Raw genomic sequence first — 19,265 nt, forward strand, 5'->3', positions numbered from 1 at the left:
TCCCAGTCCCCCATCTGTGGCTTCCACCTCTTCCTCCTCCTCTTAGGCCGGACCATGGCAGGTGATTAGTACCGTGGCCCGGCTAATCTCCGCTAGTCCATGCCGCTAATCTCCTCACCGCACCTCGTTCTCGCCTGTCCCGCCATCGACCCCCGGCCCACGTCATCCCCCGGGCCTGGAATAATAATAATAATAATAATGATGGCATTTATTAAGCGCTTACTATGTGCAAATCACTGTTCTAAGCACTGGGGAGGATACACGGTGATCAGGTTGTCCCGCGGGGGGCTCACAGTCTTAATCCCCATTTTACAGATGAGGGAACTGAGGCACAGAGAAGTTAAGTGACTCGCCCAAAGCCACACAGCTGACAATCGGCGGAGCCGGGATTGCCCTCCCTCTGCCCATCCGCCAAGCTAGCTCTCTTTCAAGCGCTTAGTACAGTGCTCTGCACACAGTAAGCGCTCAATAAATACGGTTGATTGATTGATTCCTCCCTTCAAGGCCCTACTGAGAGCTCACCTCCTCCAGGAGGCCTTCCCAGACTAAGCCCCTTCCTTCCTCTCCCCCCATCCCCCTCTCCATCCCCACCCCCGTCTTACCTCCTTCCCTTCCCCACAGCACCTGTATATATGTATATATGTTTGTACATATTTATTACTCTATTTATTTTACTTGTCCATATCTATTCTATTTATTTTATTTTGTGAATATGTTTGGTTTTGTTCTCTGTCTCCCCCTTCTAGACTGTGAACCCACTGTTGGGTAGGGACTGTCTCTATGTGTTGCCAACTTGTACTCCCCAAGCGCTTAGTACAGTGCTGTGCACACAGTAAGCGCTCAATGAATACGATTGATTGATTGATTGATTAGTGAGCTTCTGACGCCAGCTCGAGGTGTGAACGGAGAAGCGGTGCGGCCTAGTGGGTACAGCACGTCTCTCGGTCAGTCATTCAATCGTATTTATTGAGCGCTTACTGTGTGCAGAGCACTGGAATCCCGGTCAGTCAATCCACTTTCCAGATGAGGGAACTGAGAAGTGAAGTGACAGGCCCAAGGCCACACAGCAGACAAATGGAGGTGGTAGGATTAGAACCCAGACCCATCCTCCATCCCTTCAAAGCCCTACTGAGAGCTCACCTCCTCCAGGAGGCCTTCCCACGCTGAGCCCCCTCCTTACCTCCTTCTCCTCCCCACAGCACCTGTATATATGTATATATGTTTGTACGGATTTAATTACTGTTTATTTTACTTGTACCTATTTCTTTTATTTTGTTAATATGTTTGGTTTTGTTGTCTGTCTCCCCCTTCTAGTATATATGTATATGTGTTTGTACGTATTTATTACTGTTTATTTTACTTGTACATATTTCTTTTATTTTGTTAATATGTTTGGTTTTGTTGTCTGTCTCCCCCTTCTAGTATATATGTATATATGTTTGTACGTATTTATTACTGTTTACTTCACTTGTACCTATTTCTTTTATTTTGTTAATATGTTTGGTTTTGTTGTCTGTCTCCCCCTTCTAGTATATATGTATATATGTTTGTACGTATTTATTACTGTTTATTTTACTTGTACATATTTCTTTTATTTTGTTAATATGTTTGGTTTTGTTGTCTGTCTCCCCCTTCTAGTATATATGTATATATGTTTGTACGTATTTATTACTGTTTATTTTACTTGTACATATTTCTTTTATTTTGTTAATATGTTTGGTTTTGTTGTCTGTCTCCCCCTTCTAGTATATATGTATATATGTTTGTACGTATTTATTACTGTTTATTTTACTTGTACATATTTCTTTTATTTTGTTAATATGTTTGGTTTTGTTGTCTGTCTCCCCCTTCTAGTATATATGTATATATGTTTGTACGTATTTATTACTGTTTACTTCACTTGTACATATTTCTTTCATTTTGTTAATATGTTTGGTTTTGTTGTCTGTCTCCCCCTTCTAGTATATATGTATATATGTTTGTACGTATTTATTACTGTTTATTTTACTTGTACCTATTTCTTTTATTTTGTTAATATGTTTGGTTTTGTTGTCTGTCTCCCCCTTCTAGTATATATGTATATGTTTGTACGTATTTATTACTGTTTATTTTACTTGTACATATTTCTTTTATTTTGTTAATATGTTTGGTTTTGTTGTCTGTCTCCCCCTTCTAGTATATATGTATATATGTTTGTACGTATTTATTACTGTTTATTTTACTTGTACATATTTCTTTTATTTTGTTAATATGTTTGGTTTTGTTGTCTGTCTCCCCCTTCTAGTATATATGTATATATGTTTGTATGTATTTATTACTGTTTATTTTACTTGTACATATTTCTTTTATTTTGTTAATATGTTTGGTTTTGTTCTCTGTCTCCCCCTTCTAGACTGTGAGCCCGCTGTTGGGTAGGGACTGTCTCTATAGGTTGCCGACTTGGACTTCCCAAGCGCTTAATACAGTGCTCTGCACACAGTAAGCGCTCAATAAATACGATTGAATGAATGAATGAGTGCTCGTTGTGTGCAGGGCACTGTAATCCCAGGCAGTCAATCATCTATGTTGAGTGCTCGTTGTGTGCAGGGCACTGTACTGAGCATTTGGGAGCGTACATTTGGGAAGCAGCATGGCTCAGTGGAAAGAGCACGGGCTTAGGACTCGGAGGTCATGGTCACGGGCTCTGTCTCGTCTGCTGTGTGACTATGGGCAAGTCACTTAACTCCTCTGGGCCTCAGTTACCTCATCTGCAAAATGGGGATTAAGACGGTTAGCCCCACGTGGGACCACCTGATTCCCTTGGATTCCCGCCCCCAGCGCTTAGAACAGTGCTTGCCACATAGTAAGCGCTTAACAAATGCCATCATTATTATTATTATTACAATATAACGGACAGTCCCTGCCCACAGCGAGCTTACAGTTTAGAGTCTAGAACCGCCGCTCGTCTGCTGTGTGACCTTGAGCCCCCTCCTTCCCCTCCCCACAGCACCTGTATATATGTTTGTATGTATTTATTACTGTTTATTTTACTTGTACATATTTATTTTATTGTATTAAAGTTTTATTTTCTTAAAGTTACTCAACTCTGGGCCTCAGCTCCCTCATCTGTAAAATGGGGATACAGAGTGTGAGCCCCAGCGGTTAGTACAGTGTGTGGAACATAGTGTGTGCTTAACGAATACAAAAAAAATAAAGAAACAACAAAAAATAAGCACATTGAACTGCAAGCCACTGAAAGTTGTGTTGCCAACTTGTACTTCCCAAGCGCTTAGTACAGTGCTCTGCACACAGTAAGCGCTCAATAAATATGATTGATTGATTGATTGATTGAAAGCCTGAATTCTGCTCCCCTGGCCAAACTATTGATTTTTTTTTTGTTTTTATTTTGTGTACTTGTCTTCGTCTTTTAAGCTGTTTTAGTATTTCACCATTTCACTGCTCCCTGTATTTCTGTGACCAGTTCTCTCTTGGCCTTTCTATCCTTCAATCATGAGCCCCACGAGGGCCCGGAGCCATTTCGAATTTCCACATTTGTATTCTCCCAGTGCTTAGAATAATGATAACGGCATTTATTAAGCGCTTACTAGGTGCAAAGCACTGTTCTAAGCGCTGATGCATGCGGCACAAATGAAGCACTTAATAAATACTATTACTACTACTAGGAGCGTGGTGTAAAAGAGGTTCCTTTCTCAGCGGGTCGATTGTGATGGTTTTGTTTCCTTTTTACGTTGGTTTGCACTTGAGCGATCCCAGAGCTCCGGCCCAGACTGCACACCCGCTTGCGTTTCTATTTTTGAATTGCCATCTGTTTGGAAAACAAAGCTCCGGCCCTGCAAGTTCCCTTCTCTAAATGAAAAGTGGCCACCTGTGCCCTTGGGGATGGCTTTCTGAGGCTTCTTCCTCCTCCTAAACATCTCCTTGAACTTGGGCCATTCATTCATTCAATCGTATTTATTGAGCACTTACTGTGTGCAGAGCACTGTACTAATCAATCAATCGTATTTATTGAGCGCTTACTGTGTGCAGAGCACTGGACTAAGCACTTGGGAAGTCCAAGTTGGCAACATACAGAGCCGGTCCCTACCCAACAGCGGGCTCACAGTCTAAAAGGGGGAGACAGAGAACAAAACCAAACATACTAACAAAATAAAATAAATAGAATAGATATGTACAAGTAAAATAGAGTAATAAATCTGTGCAGACATATATACATATATACAGGTGCTGTGGGGAGGGGAAGGAGGTAAGATGGGGGGATGGAGAGGGGGACGAGGGGGAGAGGAAGGAAGGGGCTCAGTCTGGGAAGGCCTCCTGGAGGAGGTGAGCTCTCAGTAGGGCCTTGAATCAATTAATCAATTGATTGAATCAATCAATCAATCGTATTTATTGAGCGCTTACTGTGTGCAGAGCACTGGACTAAGCACTTGGGAAGTCCAAGTTGGCAACATCTAGAGACGGTCCCTACCCAACGGTGGGCTCACAGTCTAGAAGGGGGAGACAGACAACAAAACAGAACATATTAACAAAATAAAATAAATAGAATATGTACAAATAAATAAATGGAGTAATAAATATGTACAAACATATATCTTTTTTATTTTTATATATTTTAATATATATGGATATTATATTATATTTATATTTATTATATTTATTTATATATTAAATTATATTATATTATACTACACTATATTATATTATTAATTTATATTTATTGTATTATATTATATATATATATATATATATATATATATATATAAGCAGCGTGGCTCAGTGGAAAGAGCCCGGGCTTTGGAGTCAGAGGTCATGGGTTCAAGTTCCAGCTGTGTGACTTTGGGCAAGTCACTTCACTTCTCTGGGCCTCAGTTCCCTCATCTGTAAAATGGGGATTAAGACTGTGAGCACCCCGTGGGACAACCTGATCACCTTGTAACCTTCTCAGCGCTTAGAACAGTGCTTTGCACATAGTAAGCGCTTAATAAATGCCATTATTATTATTATATATACAGGGGCCAGTTTTTCCCCTGAATACAACACATAAAGCTTTTCACTGAGAAACCCAGGCTAAAATCTCCTAAGCTCGCTGTGGGCAGGGAATTGTGACTCCCAAGCTCTTAGTACAGTGCCCTGCATGCACTGGGTGCTCAATAAATATGCCTGACTGATCAAGCGCTTAGTACAGTGCTCTGCATACAGTAAGCGCTCAATAAATACGATTGAATGAATGAAACAATGTCAGAACCATTTTTTTTTACATAACAGTTTATTTCATTGGATATGTTAAACGTTTGCTTACCCTTAGTATTCAAATGCAGAACTTTTTACCCATTCATCTTACCTTTTGGAAATTCTACCTTGTCAAAATGGAATTTGTCATGAAATCTAAATTCAAATAAAAAAGTCAGATACTTATATTACGGACTAGCTAAGTTCCTGCTAGGGGCAAAAAATACCCTCATTGAACTAAGTAAGTTTTCCCTCTTAAAGTCCAACTGCGGCCAAGTTCTGCTTTCCAATTGACCAGTGTTAAGGATTCCCTAGCGTGGTATATAGTAGGTATCATTTGTCCAGATCAAGTTAGGAAAATTGAAATGCTAACAAGGTTGGGAAACCAGAACTCAACTATAACAAAAGTATTCATTAGGAAACTCCGGCTAGTAAATGTAAAAAATAGTCCTCTTTCCTCATACAAACATGAACTAATTCAAGCTTTAGACTTCACACCCCACCGTGCCTGCCCTAATTGATTTAATTTAATCTAACAAATGACTGTAGAGTATTTGTCCGTATCGTTGGCCACTTGAAATGTTAACGAGGTAGGAGAACCATAACTATACCCTAACAAAAATATGAATTGGGAAACTCCTGCTGGAAAATGTAAAAGATAGTTGTCTTTTCTCATGCAAACAGCGACTAATTCAACTTCTAGACTTCATACCCCATCGTGACTACCTTGATTTAACTTAATAATAAATGACTGTACAGTAGTTGTCTTTGTCAGTATCGTACAATGAAGTACATATAAGGCTTCCAGATACCTCAGGTGGCTGCCATTGGGAAGGGAGAGCTACTAAAGCTGCTAAATATGGTTGTACATATTTATTACTCTATTTATTTATTTATTTATTTATTTTACTTGTACATTTCTATCCTATTTATTTTATTTTGTTGGTATGTTCGGTTCTGTTCTCTGTCTCCCCCTTTTAGACTGTGAGCCCACTGTTGGGTAGGGACTGTCTCTATGTGTTGCCAATTTGTACTTCCCAAGCGCTTAGTACAGTGCTCTGCACATAGTAAGCGCTCAATAAATGCGATTGATTGATTGATTGATTAAATATGGAGGGATTTAGAGGTGGGGAACCCCCCGCCTTCGCCCCCACAACACACGCACCTGTGAAGAGAAGGATCTGTGACAGTCCTAAAAACAAGGGACATTCTCCAAAGCCCCGGAAAAATCCTCCTCTCAGAGTTCAAGGGGTGGAAACTTTTGCTCTGAAACGCTTACGAAATCAGAACAGAATGAATTTTGTTAAAAATCTATGTTGCCAACATTACTCAGCTTACTTTTGAGGGTTTTGCTTATGTTGCTAAAGAAACAATCCCCTTGTTCCGAGGATATGAGAGAGTTCTTGTATCCCGTTCCTTATACATCGTGCAATAATTTATTTTTGAAGATACGTGGCTTCGTTGGTTGCTCTTTTACCGATTATGGACTAAGGAGGCTAGATAGATCCAGACAGATAAGATATTGTTTGGGTAAGGGTGGATGTGCACTGCCAGGGCAAACTCGGTCTGGGGAAGTTCAGAAAAGTGAACGCCGGTTTGATACACTGCATCGGTTAGAGTCTGTAGATCTGTGAATGGCAGCTGGATAGGAAATCCTGAAATCTGGGGGAAAAAAAAACAAACCATTTTGTAATATTCAGGATGACTGTAAATGGGATGCAAAAAGGAGCTTGGGCGTTTCGAGGATTTGTCATTGAGGGCAGGGATCGTATCTACCACCTCTGTATGTCTGTAGTTCATTTAGTTACCCATCTATTTACTTATAATCAATTAATAAATAATAATTTGGGTATTTGTTAAGCGCTTACTATGTGCCAAGCACTGTTCTAGGCACTGGGGGACATACAAGGTAATCAGGTTGTCCCACACAATAATAATAATGATGATGGTATTTGTTAAGAACTTACTATGTGCAAAGCACTGTTCTAAGCACTGGGGGGGATACAAGGTAATCAGGTTATCCCACATAATAATAATAATGAGGATGGTATTTGTTAAGATGATGATGGTATTTGTCCTTATCGGCTGTGTGACTTTGGGCAAGTCACTTAACTTCTCTGTGCCTCAGTTACCTCACCTGTAAAATGGGGATTAAGATTGTGAGCCCCCCCGTGGGACAACCTGATCACCTTGTATCCCCCCCCCAGTGCTTAGAACAGTGCTTTGCACATAGTAAGTGCTTAATAAATGCCATCATCATCATCATCATTAAGAACTTACTATGTGCAAAGCACTGTTCTAAGCGCTGGGGGAGATACAAGGTAATCAGGTTGTCCCACATAATAATAATAATGATGATGGTATTTGTTAAGAACTTACTATGTGCAAAGCACTGTTCTAAGCGCTGGGGGGATACAAGGTAATCAGGTTGTCCCACACAATAATAATAATGATGATGGTATTTGTTAAGAACTTACTATGTGCAAAGCACTGTTCTAAGCACTGGGGGGGATACAAGGTAATCAGGTTGTCCCACACAATAATAATAATGATGATGGTATTTGTTAAGAACTTCCTATGTGCCAAGCACTGTTCTAAGCGCTGGGGGGGATACGAGGTAATCAGGTTGTCCCACACAATAATAATAATGATGATGGTATTTGTTAAGAACTTACTATGTGCAAAGCACTGTTCTAAGCGCCCAGGGGGGGATACAAGGTGATCAGGTTGTCCCACATAATAATAATAATGATGATGGTATTTGTTAAGAACTTACTATGTGCAAAGCACTGTTCTAAGCGCCCGGGGGGGGGATACAAGGTGATCAGGTTGTCCCACGTGGGGCTCACAATCTTAATTTCCATTTTACAGATGAGGTAACGGAGGCCCAGAGAAGTGAAGTGACTTGCCCAAAGTCACACAGCTGATAAGTGGCAGAGCCAGGATTAGAACCCATGACCTCTGACTCCCAAGCCCAGGATGTTTCCACTGAGCCACACTGCTTCTCCATATATTAATGTCTGTCTCCCCCTCTAGACTACAAGCCCGTTGTGGGCAGGGAATGTGTCGTCGTCGTCGTCGTCCTCCTCCTCCTCCTCCTCCTCCTCCTCACACAAAACCATGATACCCATCCTTCCTTCTCCCCATATTCCGTAAATCAATCGTATTTATTGAGCGCTTACTGTGTGCAGAGCACTGTACTAAGCGCTTGGGAAGTCCAAGTTGGCAACATATAGAGACAGTCCCTACCCAACAGTGGTCTCAAACAATCAGTCAATCGTATTTATTGAGCGCTTACTGTGTGCAGAGCACTGGACTAAGCGCTTGGGAAGTCCAAGTTGGCAACATATACAGTCCCTACCCAACAGTGGTCTCAATCAATCAATCAAACGTATTTATTGAGCGCTTACTGTGTGCAGAGCACTGGACTAAGCGCTTGGGAAGTCCAAGTTGGCAACATATAGAGACGGTCCCTACCCAACAGTGGGCTCACAGTCTAGAAATAAATCACTCACCCCAAATTAGGCTCATTCATAAAATGTGAAAATGGATTAATGAAGTAAATCAAACACTAGCCGCAAATTAGGCTCATTAATAAAACCGTGAAAATGGATTAATGAAATAAATCAAGCACTCACCCCCAAATTAAGCTAATAATAAAATCGTGAAAATGGATGAATGAAATCAATCAAACACTCGCCCCCAAATCAGGCTCATTAATAAAATCGTGAAAATCGATTAATGAAGTAAATCAAACACTAACCCCAAATTAGGCTCATTAATAAAACCATGGAAAATGGATTAATGAAATAAATCAAACACTAACCCCAAATTAGGCTCATTAATAAAACCATGGAAAATGGATTAATGAAATAAATCAAACACTAACCCCCAAATTAAGCTCATTAATAAAACCATGGAAAATGGATTAATGAAGTAAATCAAACACCCCCAAATTAAGCTCATAATAAAATCGTGAAAATGGATGAATGAAAGAAATCAAACACTCGCCCCCAAATCAGGCTCATTAATAAAATCATGAAAATGGATGAATGAAGTAAATCAAACACTAACCCCAAATTAGGCTCATTAATAAAACTGTGAAAATGGATTAATGAAAGAAATCAAACACTCGCCCCCAAATCAGGCTCATTAATAAAATCGTGAAAATGGATGAATAAAGTAAATCAAACACTAACCCCAAATTAGGCTCATTAATAAAACCGTGAAAATGGATTAATGATATAAATCAAACACTCACCCCCAAATTAAGCTCATAATAAAATCGTGAAAATGGATGAATGAAATAAATCAAACACTCAGCCCCCAAATCAGGCTCATTAATAAAATCGTGAAAATTGATGAATGAAGTAAATCAAACACTAACCCCAAATTAGGCTCATTAATGAAACCATGGAAAATGGATTAATTAAATAAATCGAACACTCACCCCAAAATTAAGCTCATAATAAAATTGTGAAAAAGGATGAATGAAAGAAATCAAACACTCGCCCCCAAATCAGGCTCATTAATAAAATCGTGAAAATGGATTAATGAAGTAAATCAAACACTAACCCCAAATTAGGCTCATTAATAAAACCATGGAAAATGGATTAATGAAATAAGTCAAACACTAACCCCAAATGAGGCTCATTAATAAAACCGTGAAAATGGATTAATGAAAGAAATCAAACACTCGCCCCCAAATCAGGCTCATTAATAAAATCGTGAAAATGGATGAATGAAGTAAATCAAACACTAACCCCAAATTAGGCTCATTAATAAAACCGTGAAAACAGATTAATGAAGTAAATCAAACACCCCCAAATTAAGCTCATAATAAAATCGTGAAAATGGATGAATGAAAGAAATCAAACACTCGCCCCCAAATCAGGCTCATTAATAAAATCGTGAAAATGGATGAATGAAGTAAATCAAGCACTAACCCCAAATTAGGCTCATTAATAAAACCATGAAAATGGATTAATGATATAAATATAAACACTCACCCCCAAATTAAGCTCATAATAAAATCGTGAAAATGGATGAATGAAATAAATCAAACACTCAACCCCCAAATCAGGCTCATTAATAAAATCGTGAAAATTGATGAATGAAGTAAATCAAACACTAACCCCAAATTAGGCTCATTAATAAAACCGTGAAAATGGATTAATGAAATAAATCAAACACTCACCCCCAAATTAAGCTCATAATAAAATCGTGAAAATGGATGAATGAAATAAATCAAACACTCACCCCCAAATCAGGCTCATTAATAAAACCGTGAAAATGGATGAATGAAGTAAATCAAACACTAACCCCAAATTAGTCTCATTAATAAAACCATGGAAAATGGATTAATGAAATTAATCACTCACCCCCAAATTAAGCTCATAATAAAATCGTGAAAATGGATGAATGAAAGGAATCAAACACTCGCCCCCAAATCAGGCTCATTAATAAAATCGTGAAAATCGATTAATGAAGTAAATCAAACACTAACCCCAAATCAGGCTCATTAATGAAATCGTGAAAATGGATGAATGAAGTAAATCAAACACTCACCCCCAAATTAGGCTCATTAATAGAACCGTGAAAATGGATTAATGAAATAAATCAAACACTCACCCCCAAATTAAGCTCATAATAAAATCGTGAAAATTGATGAATGAAAGGAATCACTCGCCCCCAAATCAGGCTCATTAATAAAATCGTGAAAATGGATGAATGAAGTAAATCAAACACTAACCCCAAATTAAGCTCATTAATAAAACCGTGAAAATGGATTAATGAAGTAAATCAAACACTCACCCCCAAATTAAGCTCATAATAAAATCGTGAAAATGGATGAATGAAAGAAATCAAACACTCGCCCCCAAATCAGGCTCATTAATACAATCGTGAAAATGGATGAATGAAGTAAATCAAACACTAACCCCAAATTAGGCTCATTAATATAATCATGAAAATGGATTAATGAAATAAATCAAACACCCACCCCCAAATTAAGCTCATAATAAAATCGTCAAAATGGATGAATGAAAGAAATCAAACACTCGCCCCCAAATCAGGCTCATTAATAAAATCGTGAAAATGGATGAATGAAAGAAATCAAACACTCACCCCCAAATTAAGCTCATAATAAAATCGTGAAAATGGATGAATGAAAGAAATCAAACACCCCCAAATCAGGCTCATTAATAAAATCGTGAAAATGGATGAATGAAGTAAATCAAACACTAACCCCAAATTAGGCTCATTAATAAAACCGTGAAAATGGATTAATGAAATAATAAATCAAACACTCACCCCCAAATTAAGCTCATAATAAAATCATGAAAATGGATGAATGAAATAAATCAAACACTCGTCCCAAATCAGGCTCATTAATAAAATCATGAAAATGGATGAATGAAATAAATCAAACACTCGTCCCAAATCAGGCTCATTAATAAAATCGTGAAAATGGATGAATGAAATAAATCAAACACTCACCCCCAAGTTAAGCTCATAATAAAATCATGAAAATGGATGAATGAAATAAATCAAACACCAAATCAGGCTCATTAATCAAATCGTGAAAATGGATTAATGAAGTGAATCAAACACTCACCCAGTAGTGGTGCAACAATCTTTCCAATTCATTTTCTTCTTCTTTCGAAACGACGTTTCCAGGACCGAGTTCCATCTTGGAAAGAATACGGCGTAAAATAGCCGTACACTGTCGGTGCCACCGGGTTGGCTGCTTGGGTCGCCATTCCATCATTTTAAACTTTAGTTCTCTTTCAATCCTAAATTGAATGAAAGATGGTTGACAAGTTGCCACATTGCACCACGCCTGACCCTGCCCTGTATGGAGGAGCCCGCTGTTGGGTAGGGACCGTCTCTATATGTTGCCAACTTGTACTTCCCAAGCGCTTAGTACAGTGCTCTGCACACAGTAAGCGCTCAGTAAATACGATTGATTGAATCAGCTGGCGTATCCTTAGAATCAAGGTAGGGAGCTCTGCCTAATCCCTAATTCCCCCCCATCCCGCCCCAATACTTACCTCGGCAGCGTCTATACAGTTGGCTGTGTCCCCCTTAGACACTTTGATATACCCCCCAGGCCTCTGGCACTTATGGGCACATCAAGCGCTTAGTACAGTGCTCTGCACACAGTAGGCGCTCAATAAATACGATTGATTGAATCAGCTGGCGTATCCTTAGAATCAAGGTAGGGAGCTCTGCCTAAACCCTAATTCCCCCCCATCCCGCCCCAATACTTCCCTCGGCAGCGTCTATACAGTTGGCTGTGTCCCCCTTAGACACTTTGATATACCCCCCAGGCCTCTGGCACTTATGGGCACATCAAGCGCTTAGTACAGTGCTCTGCACACAGTAAACGCTCAATAAATATGATTGAATCAGCTGGCATATCCTTAGAATCAAGGTAGGGAGCTCTGCCTAATCCCTAATTCCCCCCCCATCCCGCCCCAATACTTACCTCGGCAGCGTCTATACAGTTGGCTGTGTCCCCCTTAGACACTTTGATATACCCCCCAGGCCTCTGGCACTTATGTGCACATCCTCAAGCGCTTAGTACAGTGCTCTGCACACAGTAAGCGCTCAATAAATACGATTGATGATGATCCTTCCACCCTGCTATTTCCGCCTGTACACTGTACTCTGTAATAAATCCCTAATTTATTTTAATGCCCGTTTCCCCCTGTAGATTGTAAATTCCATGGGCAGGGATCATGTCAATCAACTCCAATACACTGTCCTTTCCCAAGTGCTTGGAAAAGTGCTCTGCACACAGTAAGCTCTCAATAAATACGATTGAGTGAATGAATAATAATAATAATAATGATAACGATAATTGCGGTGTTTGTTAAACGCTTACTCTGTGCCAGGCATTGTAGTGAAAGAATTGCTGTGTCTTCTAATGCCCTGCTTTACAAAAGAATAATAATAACAATGATGGGATTTATTAAGCGCTTACTACGTGCTGAGCTACGTGCTCCAGCGCTTTGCACATAGTAAGCGCTTAACAAATGCCATTATTTATTTAGTTTTTACGTGCAAAGCGCTGTTGTAAGCGCCGGGGAGGTTACAAGATGATCAGGTTGTCCCACGGGGGGCTCACAGCCTTAATCCTCATTTCACACTGAGGCACGCAGAGCCGGAATTTGAACCCACGACCTCTGACTCCCAACCCCGTGCTCTTTCCACCGAGCCACACTGCTTCTCTACAAGGGGATGAGGTGGTCCCACGGGGGGCTCGCAGTCTTAGTCCCCATTTAACAGTTGAGGTAACCGAGGCTCAGAGAAGTGAAGTGACTTGCCCAAGGTCACACAGCAGACATGTGGCGGAGGCAGGATTCGAACCCATGACCTCTGACTCCCAAGCCCGGGCTCTTTCCACTGAGCCACGCTGTTTCTCTTATTCTGCTCCATGGAGGTTAAGCTAAAACTTACGGGAGGGGTTAAATAGCTCTGGAATGTGTTATTTGAGCCCACCGTTGGGTAGGGATCATCTCTATATGTTGCCAACTTGGACTTCCCAAGCACTCAGTACAGTGCTCTGCACACAGTAAGCGCTCAATAAATACGACTGATTGCTTATTTCACTTTCATTAAACTCCTCACAGTGAATGTTTGCTTCACAGACTTGCACAATGTCCCTGGATCTTAGACAGTACCATTCATCCATTCATTCAATCGTATTTACTGAGCGCTTACTGTGTGCAGAGCACTGGACTAAGCGCTTGGGAAGTACAAGTTGGCAACATATAGAGACGGTCCCTACCCAACAGCGGGCTCACAGTCTACGAGGGGGAGACAGAGAACAAAACCAAACATATTAACAAAATAAAATAAATAGAATAAATATGTACAGAGTAATAAATATGTACAAACATATATACATATATACAGGAGATAGATATATATATATAGAGAGAGAGAGAGATAGAGATATATCTATCTATCTATCTATCTATATATATATATATATATATATATATATATAGTGGGGATTCATTTCATTCAATCGTATTTATTGAGCGCTTACTGTGTGCAGAGCAGTACCACAGCTCCTGGCATAGAACTGGGAAGCTCGCTCTCTTCCTCCCTTCAAGGCCCTGCTGAGAGCTCACCTCCTCCAGGAGGCCTTCCCAGACTGAGCCCCTTCCTTCCTCTCCCCCTCGTCCCCCTCTCCATCCCCCCATCTTACCTCCTTCCCTTCCCCACAGCACCTGTATAGACGTATATATGTTTGTACAGATTTATTACTCTATTTATTTTACTTGTACATATCTATCCTATTTATTTTATTTTGTGAGTATGTTTGGTTTTGTTCTCCATCTCCCCCTTTTAGACTGTAAGCCCGCTGTTGGGTAGGGACTGTCTCTATATGTTGCCAACTTGTACTTCCCAAGCGCTTAGTCCAGTGCTCTGCACATAGTAAGCGCTCAATAAATACGATTGATGATGATGCTGAATACCTTATTAGACTCCCTCAACCACCTTTATTTTCACCCGCGGAGGTTGACTTGCCACGATCGGCAGCTTGTTCGCCGTTTGGGATTTTCCACAGAAGCGGGCCCTTGAATCTTGAAGTTTAAATACCATTCCAAGATTTATAGGAATCCGCTAGATTTAAAGAAAGGTGTCTTTCCCCAAAAAAACTTGCCATTTAGCCTAACTTTTTCTCTTCTTTTCAGGAAGGGACATCCAATACTATCTCCCAGGGGCAGAAAGGAGTTTCTTTCCCAAAGTCGGGGGCCAGTAGTGAACACCCAGGAGCCTCGCCGATGACCGCATCCCCACTTTGTTCCTTCCATAGCTACTTTTTGAGCTCCAGGCTCGGGCCGTGCCGGAGTGTGAAGCCACCATGTCTTCCTCTTCCCACAGAAATTTGTAAGGAACAGAAAAGGATTGGATTCACTCCTCCTCACAGCCTCATTAAATAATAATAAATAATATTCATAGTATTTGTTACATAGGTATATATGTTTGTACACATTTATTACTCTATTTTACTTGTACATATTTTATTTTATATGTTGCCAACTTGTACTTCCCAAGCGCTTAGTACAGTGCTCTGCACACAGTAAGCGCTCAATAAATACGACATTGATTGATTGATTGATTTTATTTAGTACGTTTGGTTTTGTTCTCCGTCTCCCCCTTTTAGACTGTGAGCCCGCTGTTGGGTAGGGACCGTCTCTATATGTTGCCAATTTGTACTTCCCAAGCGCTTAGTACAGTGCTCTGCACATAGTAAGCGCTCAATAAATACGACTGATTGATTGATTATTTTATTTATTTTAGTTTGTTAATATGTTTTGTTTGGTTGTCTGTCTCCCCCTTCTAGACTGTGAGCCCGCTGTTGGGTAGGGACCGTCTCTATATGTTGCCAATTTGTACTTCCCAAGCGCTTAGTACAGTGCTCTGCACATAGTAAGTACTCAATAAATACGATTGATTGATTGATTATTTTATTTATTTTATTTTGTTAATATGTTTTGTTTGGTTGTCTGTCTCCCCCTTCTTGACTGTGAGCCCGCTGTTGGGTAGGGACCGTCTCTATATGTTGCCAACTTGGACTTCCCAAGCGCTTAGTACAGTGCTCTGCACACAGTAAGCGCTCAATAAATACGATTGAATGAATGAATGAATGAATCTTGTTACATACAAGGTGATGAGGTTGTCCCACGAGGGGGCTCACAGTCTTAACCCCCATTTTACAGACGAGGTAACTGAGGCACGGAGAAGTGAAGTGACTTGCCTAAAGTCACACAGCTGACAAGTGGCAGAGCCGGAATTAGAATCATTCATTCATTCATTCAATCGTATTTATTCATTCATTCATTCAATCGTATTTATTGAGCACTTACTGTGTGCAGAGCACTGCTGACAAGTGGCAGAGCCGGAATTAGAATCATTCATTCATTCATTCAATCGTATTTATTCATTCATTCATTCAATCGTATTTATTGAGCACTTACTGTGTGCAGAGCACTGTACTAAGCGCTTGGGAAGTACAAGTTAGCAACATATAGACGGTCCCTACCCAACAGCGGGCTCACAGTCTAGAAGGGGGAGACAGACAACAAAACAAAATTGCATGGCTGGGAAAGCAGCGTGGCTCAGTGGAAAGAGCACGGGCTTTGGAGTCGGAGGCCATGGGTTCAAATCCCGGCTCCGCCACTTGTCCCTCCCTCTGCCCATCCGCCAAGCTAGCTCTCTTCCTCCCTTCAAGGCCCTGCTGAGAGCTCACCTCCTCCAGGAGGCCTTCCCAGACTGAGCCCCTTCCTTCGTCTCCCTCTCCATCCCCCCCATCTTACCTCCTTCCCTTCCCCACAGCACCTGTATATATGTATATATATATATATATATATATATATATATATTTGTACATATTTATTACTCTATTTATTCATTTATTTATTTATTTTACTTGTACATATCTATTCTATCTTATTTTGTTAGTATGTTTGGTTTTGTTCTCTGTCTCCCCCTTTTAGACTGTGAGCCCACTGTTGGGTAGGGACTGTCTCTATATGTTGCCAATTTGTACTTCCCAAGTGCTTAGTACAGTGCTCTGCACATAGTAAGCGCTCAATAAATACGATTGATTGATTGATTGATTGTCAGCTGTGTGACTTTGGGCAAGTCACTTAACTTCTCTGGGCCTCAGTTCCCTCATCTGTAAAATGGGGATTAAGACTGTGAGTCCCATGTGGGACAACCTGATCACCTCGTAAACTCCCCAGCGCTTAGAAAAGTGCTTTGCACATAGTAAGACTTAATAAATGCTATTATTATTATTATTATTATTATTATTATTATTATTATTATTATTATTATTATTATTATTATTATTATTATTATAAAACGTGCGGAGGGAAGGCATTCCAGGCCAGGGGGAGGACATGAGACTTCCTGATTCCCAGTTCTGTGTCATCTGCTCTTCATTTTTCATCTTTGCTTTACTAGCGCTTACTGTGTGCAGAGCACTGGACTAAGCGCTTGGGAAGTACAAATTGGCAACATATAGAGACGGTCCCTACCCAACAGCGGGCTCGCAGTCTAGAAGGGGGAGACAGAGAACAAAACAGATTAACAAAATAAAACTACTACTACTAATCCTACTAAATAAGCCCTTCTCAAGCATCATGGAGTTCCCTTCTCCCGGCCCACTGGGGGCCCAACCCTGCCCCGCTCCAATTTCGAGTGGCTTGGTTCAAAGAGCTCGGGACCATTTTCAGTAACCCCCTAAACCCCCACTCAAATGCAAGGGGTTGAATCGGGTCATTTTAACCTAGTTTAAACATACTATGTCTTACCTGGTAACTCTTGAAAATGCATCAGCTTCCAAAAGATATGTTACTCTCCTGTACTTCCCAAGGGCTTAGGACAGTGCTCTGCACACAGTAAGCGCTCAATAAATACGACTGATTGATCTGTTAAGCGCTTACTATGTGCAAAGCGCTGGGGGGGGGATACAAGGTGATCAGGTTGTCCCACTTGGGGCTCACAGTCTTCATCTGTATATATGTTTGTACATATTTATTACTCTTAATTTTACTTGTACATATCCTATTTTATTTTGTTAATATGTTTGGCTTTGTTGTTTGTTTTGTTTCCAATTTGTACTTCCCAAGCGCTTAGTACAGTGCTCTGCACATAGCAAGCGCTCAATAAATACGATTGATGATGATGATGATGATTCAGTAATAATTATGGTATCGATTAAATGCTTACTGTGAGCCAAGCACTGTGCTAAACACCACAGCAGATAACACATAATCGGGTTGGATACAGTCTCTGTCCCACATGGGGCACACCATCTAGAGAAGCCGCATGGCGCAGTGGAAAGAGCCTGGGCTTGGGAGTCAGTGGTTGTGGGTTCTAATCCCCACTCTGCCCCTTGTCAGCTGTGTGACTTTGGGCAACTCACTTAACTTCTCTGGGCTTCAGTTCCTTCATCTGTAAAATGGGGATGAAGACTGTGAGCCCCACGTGGGACAACCTGATGACCTTGTATCTCCTCCATCGCTTAGAACAGTGCTCGGAACATAGTAAGCACCTAGCAAATACCAACATTATTATTATTATCATCATCTATGTAAGAGGGAATAGGATTTAACCTCCAATTTGCACATGAGGAAACTACGGCAAAGAAGTTTAATCAATCATTCACTCATTCAATCATATTTATTGAGCGCTTACTGTGTGCAAATCAATCAATCAATCAATCATATTTATTGAGCGCTTACTGTGTGCAGAGCACTGGACTAAGCGCTTGGGAAGTACAAGTTGGCAACATACAGAGACAGTCCCTACCCAACAGTGGGCTCACAGTCTAGAATTAGAACCCATGACCTCTGGGTCCCAAGCCCGTGCTCTTTCCACTGAGCCACGACAAGGTAATCAGGCTGTCCCACGGGGGGCTCACCGTCTGTACCCCCATTTTACAGATGAGGTAACTGATGCACAGAGAAGTGAAGTCACTCGCCCAAAGTCACACAGCCGACACATGGCGGAGCCGGGATTAGAACCCACGACCTCTGACTCCCAAGCCCGGGCTTTTTCCACTAAGCCACACTGCTTCTCTTGCCAGTATTATTTAGCACTACTGCCTGGATACCCCCTCACCCTCTTCTGATACAAGAATGATCATCACCTCGTGATTCATTCATTCATTCAATCGCATTTACTGAGCACTTACTGTGCGCAAAGCACTGTACTAAGCGCCTGAGAGAGTACACTATAATAATAAACAGACACATTCCCTGCCTGCAGTCTAGAGGGCTTGATCCCTCCATCTAGATAGAGGGGGGGAATGAAAATAATCAAAGAATAGTTGAGTACCTCTATTGTACTCTCCCATGGGCGCATAAGATGTGCTCAAATACTAGTGATTGATTGATTGATTGATTGGTGGGGCCTGGTAAATTCAGGGGAGGCATTCCCAGATGCGGGCATGGAAAAGTTCTCCTCAGGCGATCTTGGGCACTCCCAAATAGTCAAACAGTGAGTTTCCC

General features: G+C 40.8%; 1 protein-coding gene across 1 annotated transcript in view; it reads right to left on the reverse strand.

The window, feature by feature from the left end:
* Positions 1 to 6,381: 6,381 nt before the first annotated feature.
* Positions 6,382 to 19,265, reverse strand: part of CC2D2B (coiled-coil and C2 domain containing 2B) — a 154,875-nt gene continuing 141,991 nt past the window's right edge. The window contains exons 31-32 of the mRNA XM_038744430.1: positions 11,843 to 12,020; positions 6,382 to 6,888 (exon numbers count right to left, since the gene is read on the reverse strand). Coding sequence (XP_038600358.1) covers positions 6,700 to 6,888; positions 11,843 to 12,020 — 367 coding nt within the window. The 3' untranslated portion in view covers positions 6,382 to 6,699. The remainder of the gene's footprint in view (positions 6,889 to 11,842; positions 12,021 to 19,265) is intronic.

The sequence above is a fragment of the Tachyglossus aculeatus genome, chromosome 3 (genome assembly GCF_015852505.1).
Source record: "Tachyglossus aculeatus isolate mTacAcu1 chromosome 3, mTacAcu1.pri, whole genome shotgun sequence".
NCBI lineage: Eukaryota > Metazoa > Chordata > Mammalia > Monotremata > Tachyglossidae > Tachyglossus > Tachyglossus aculeatus.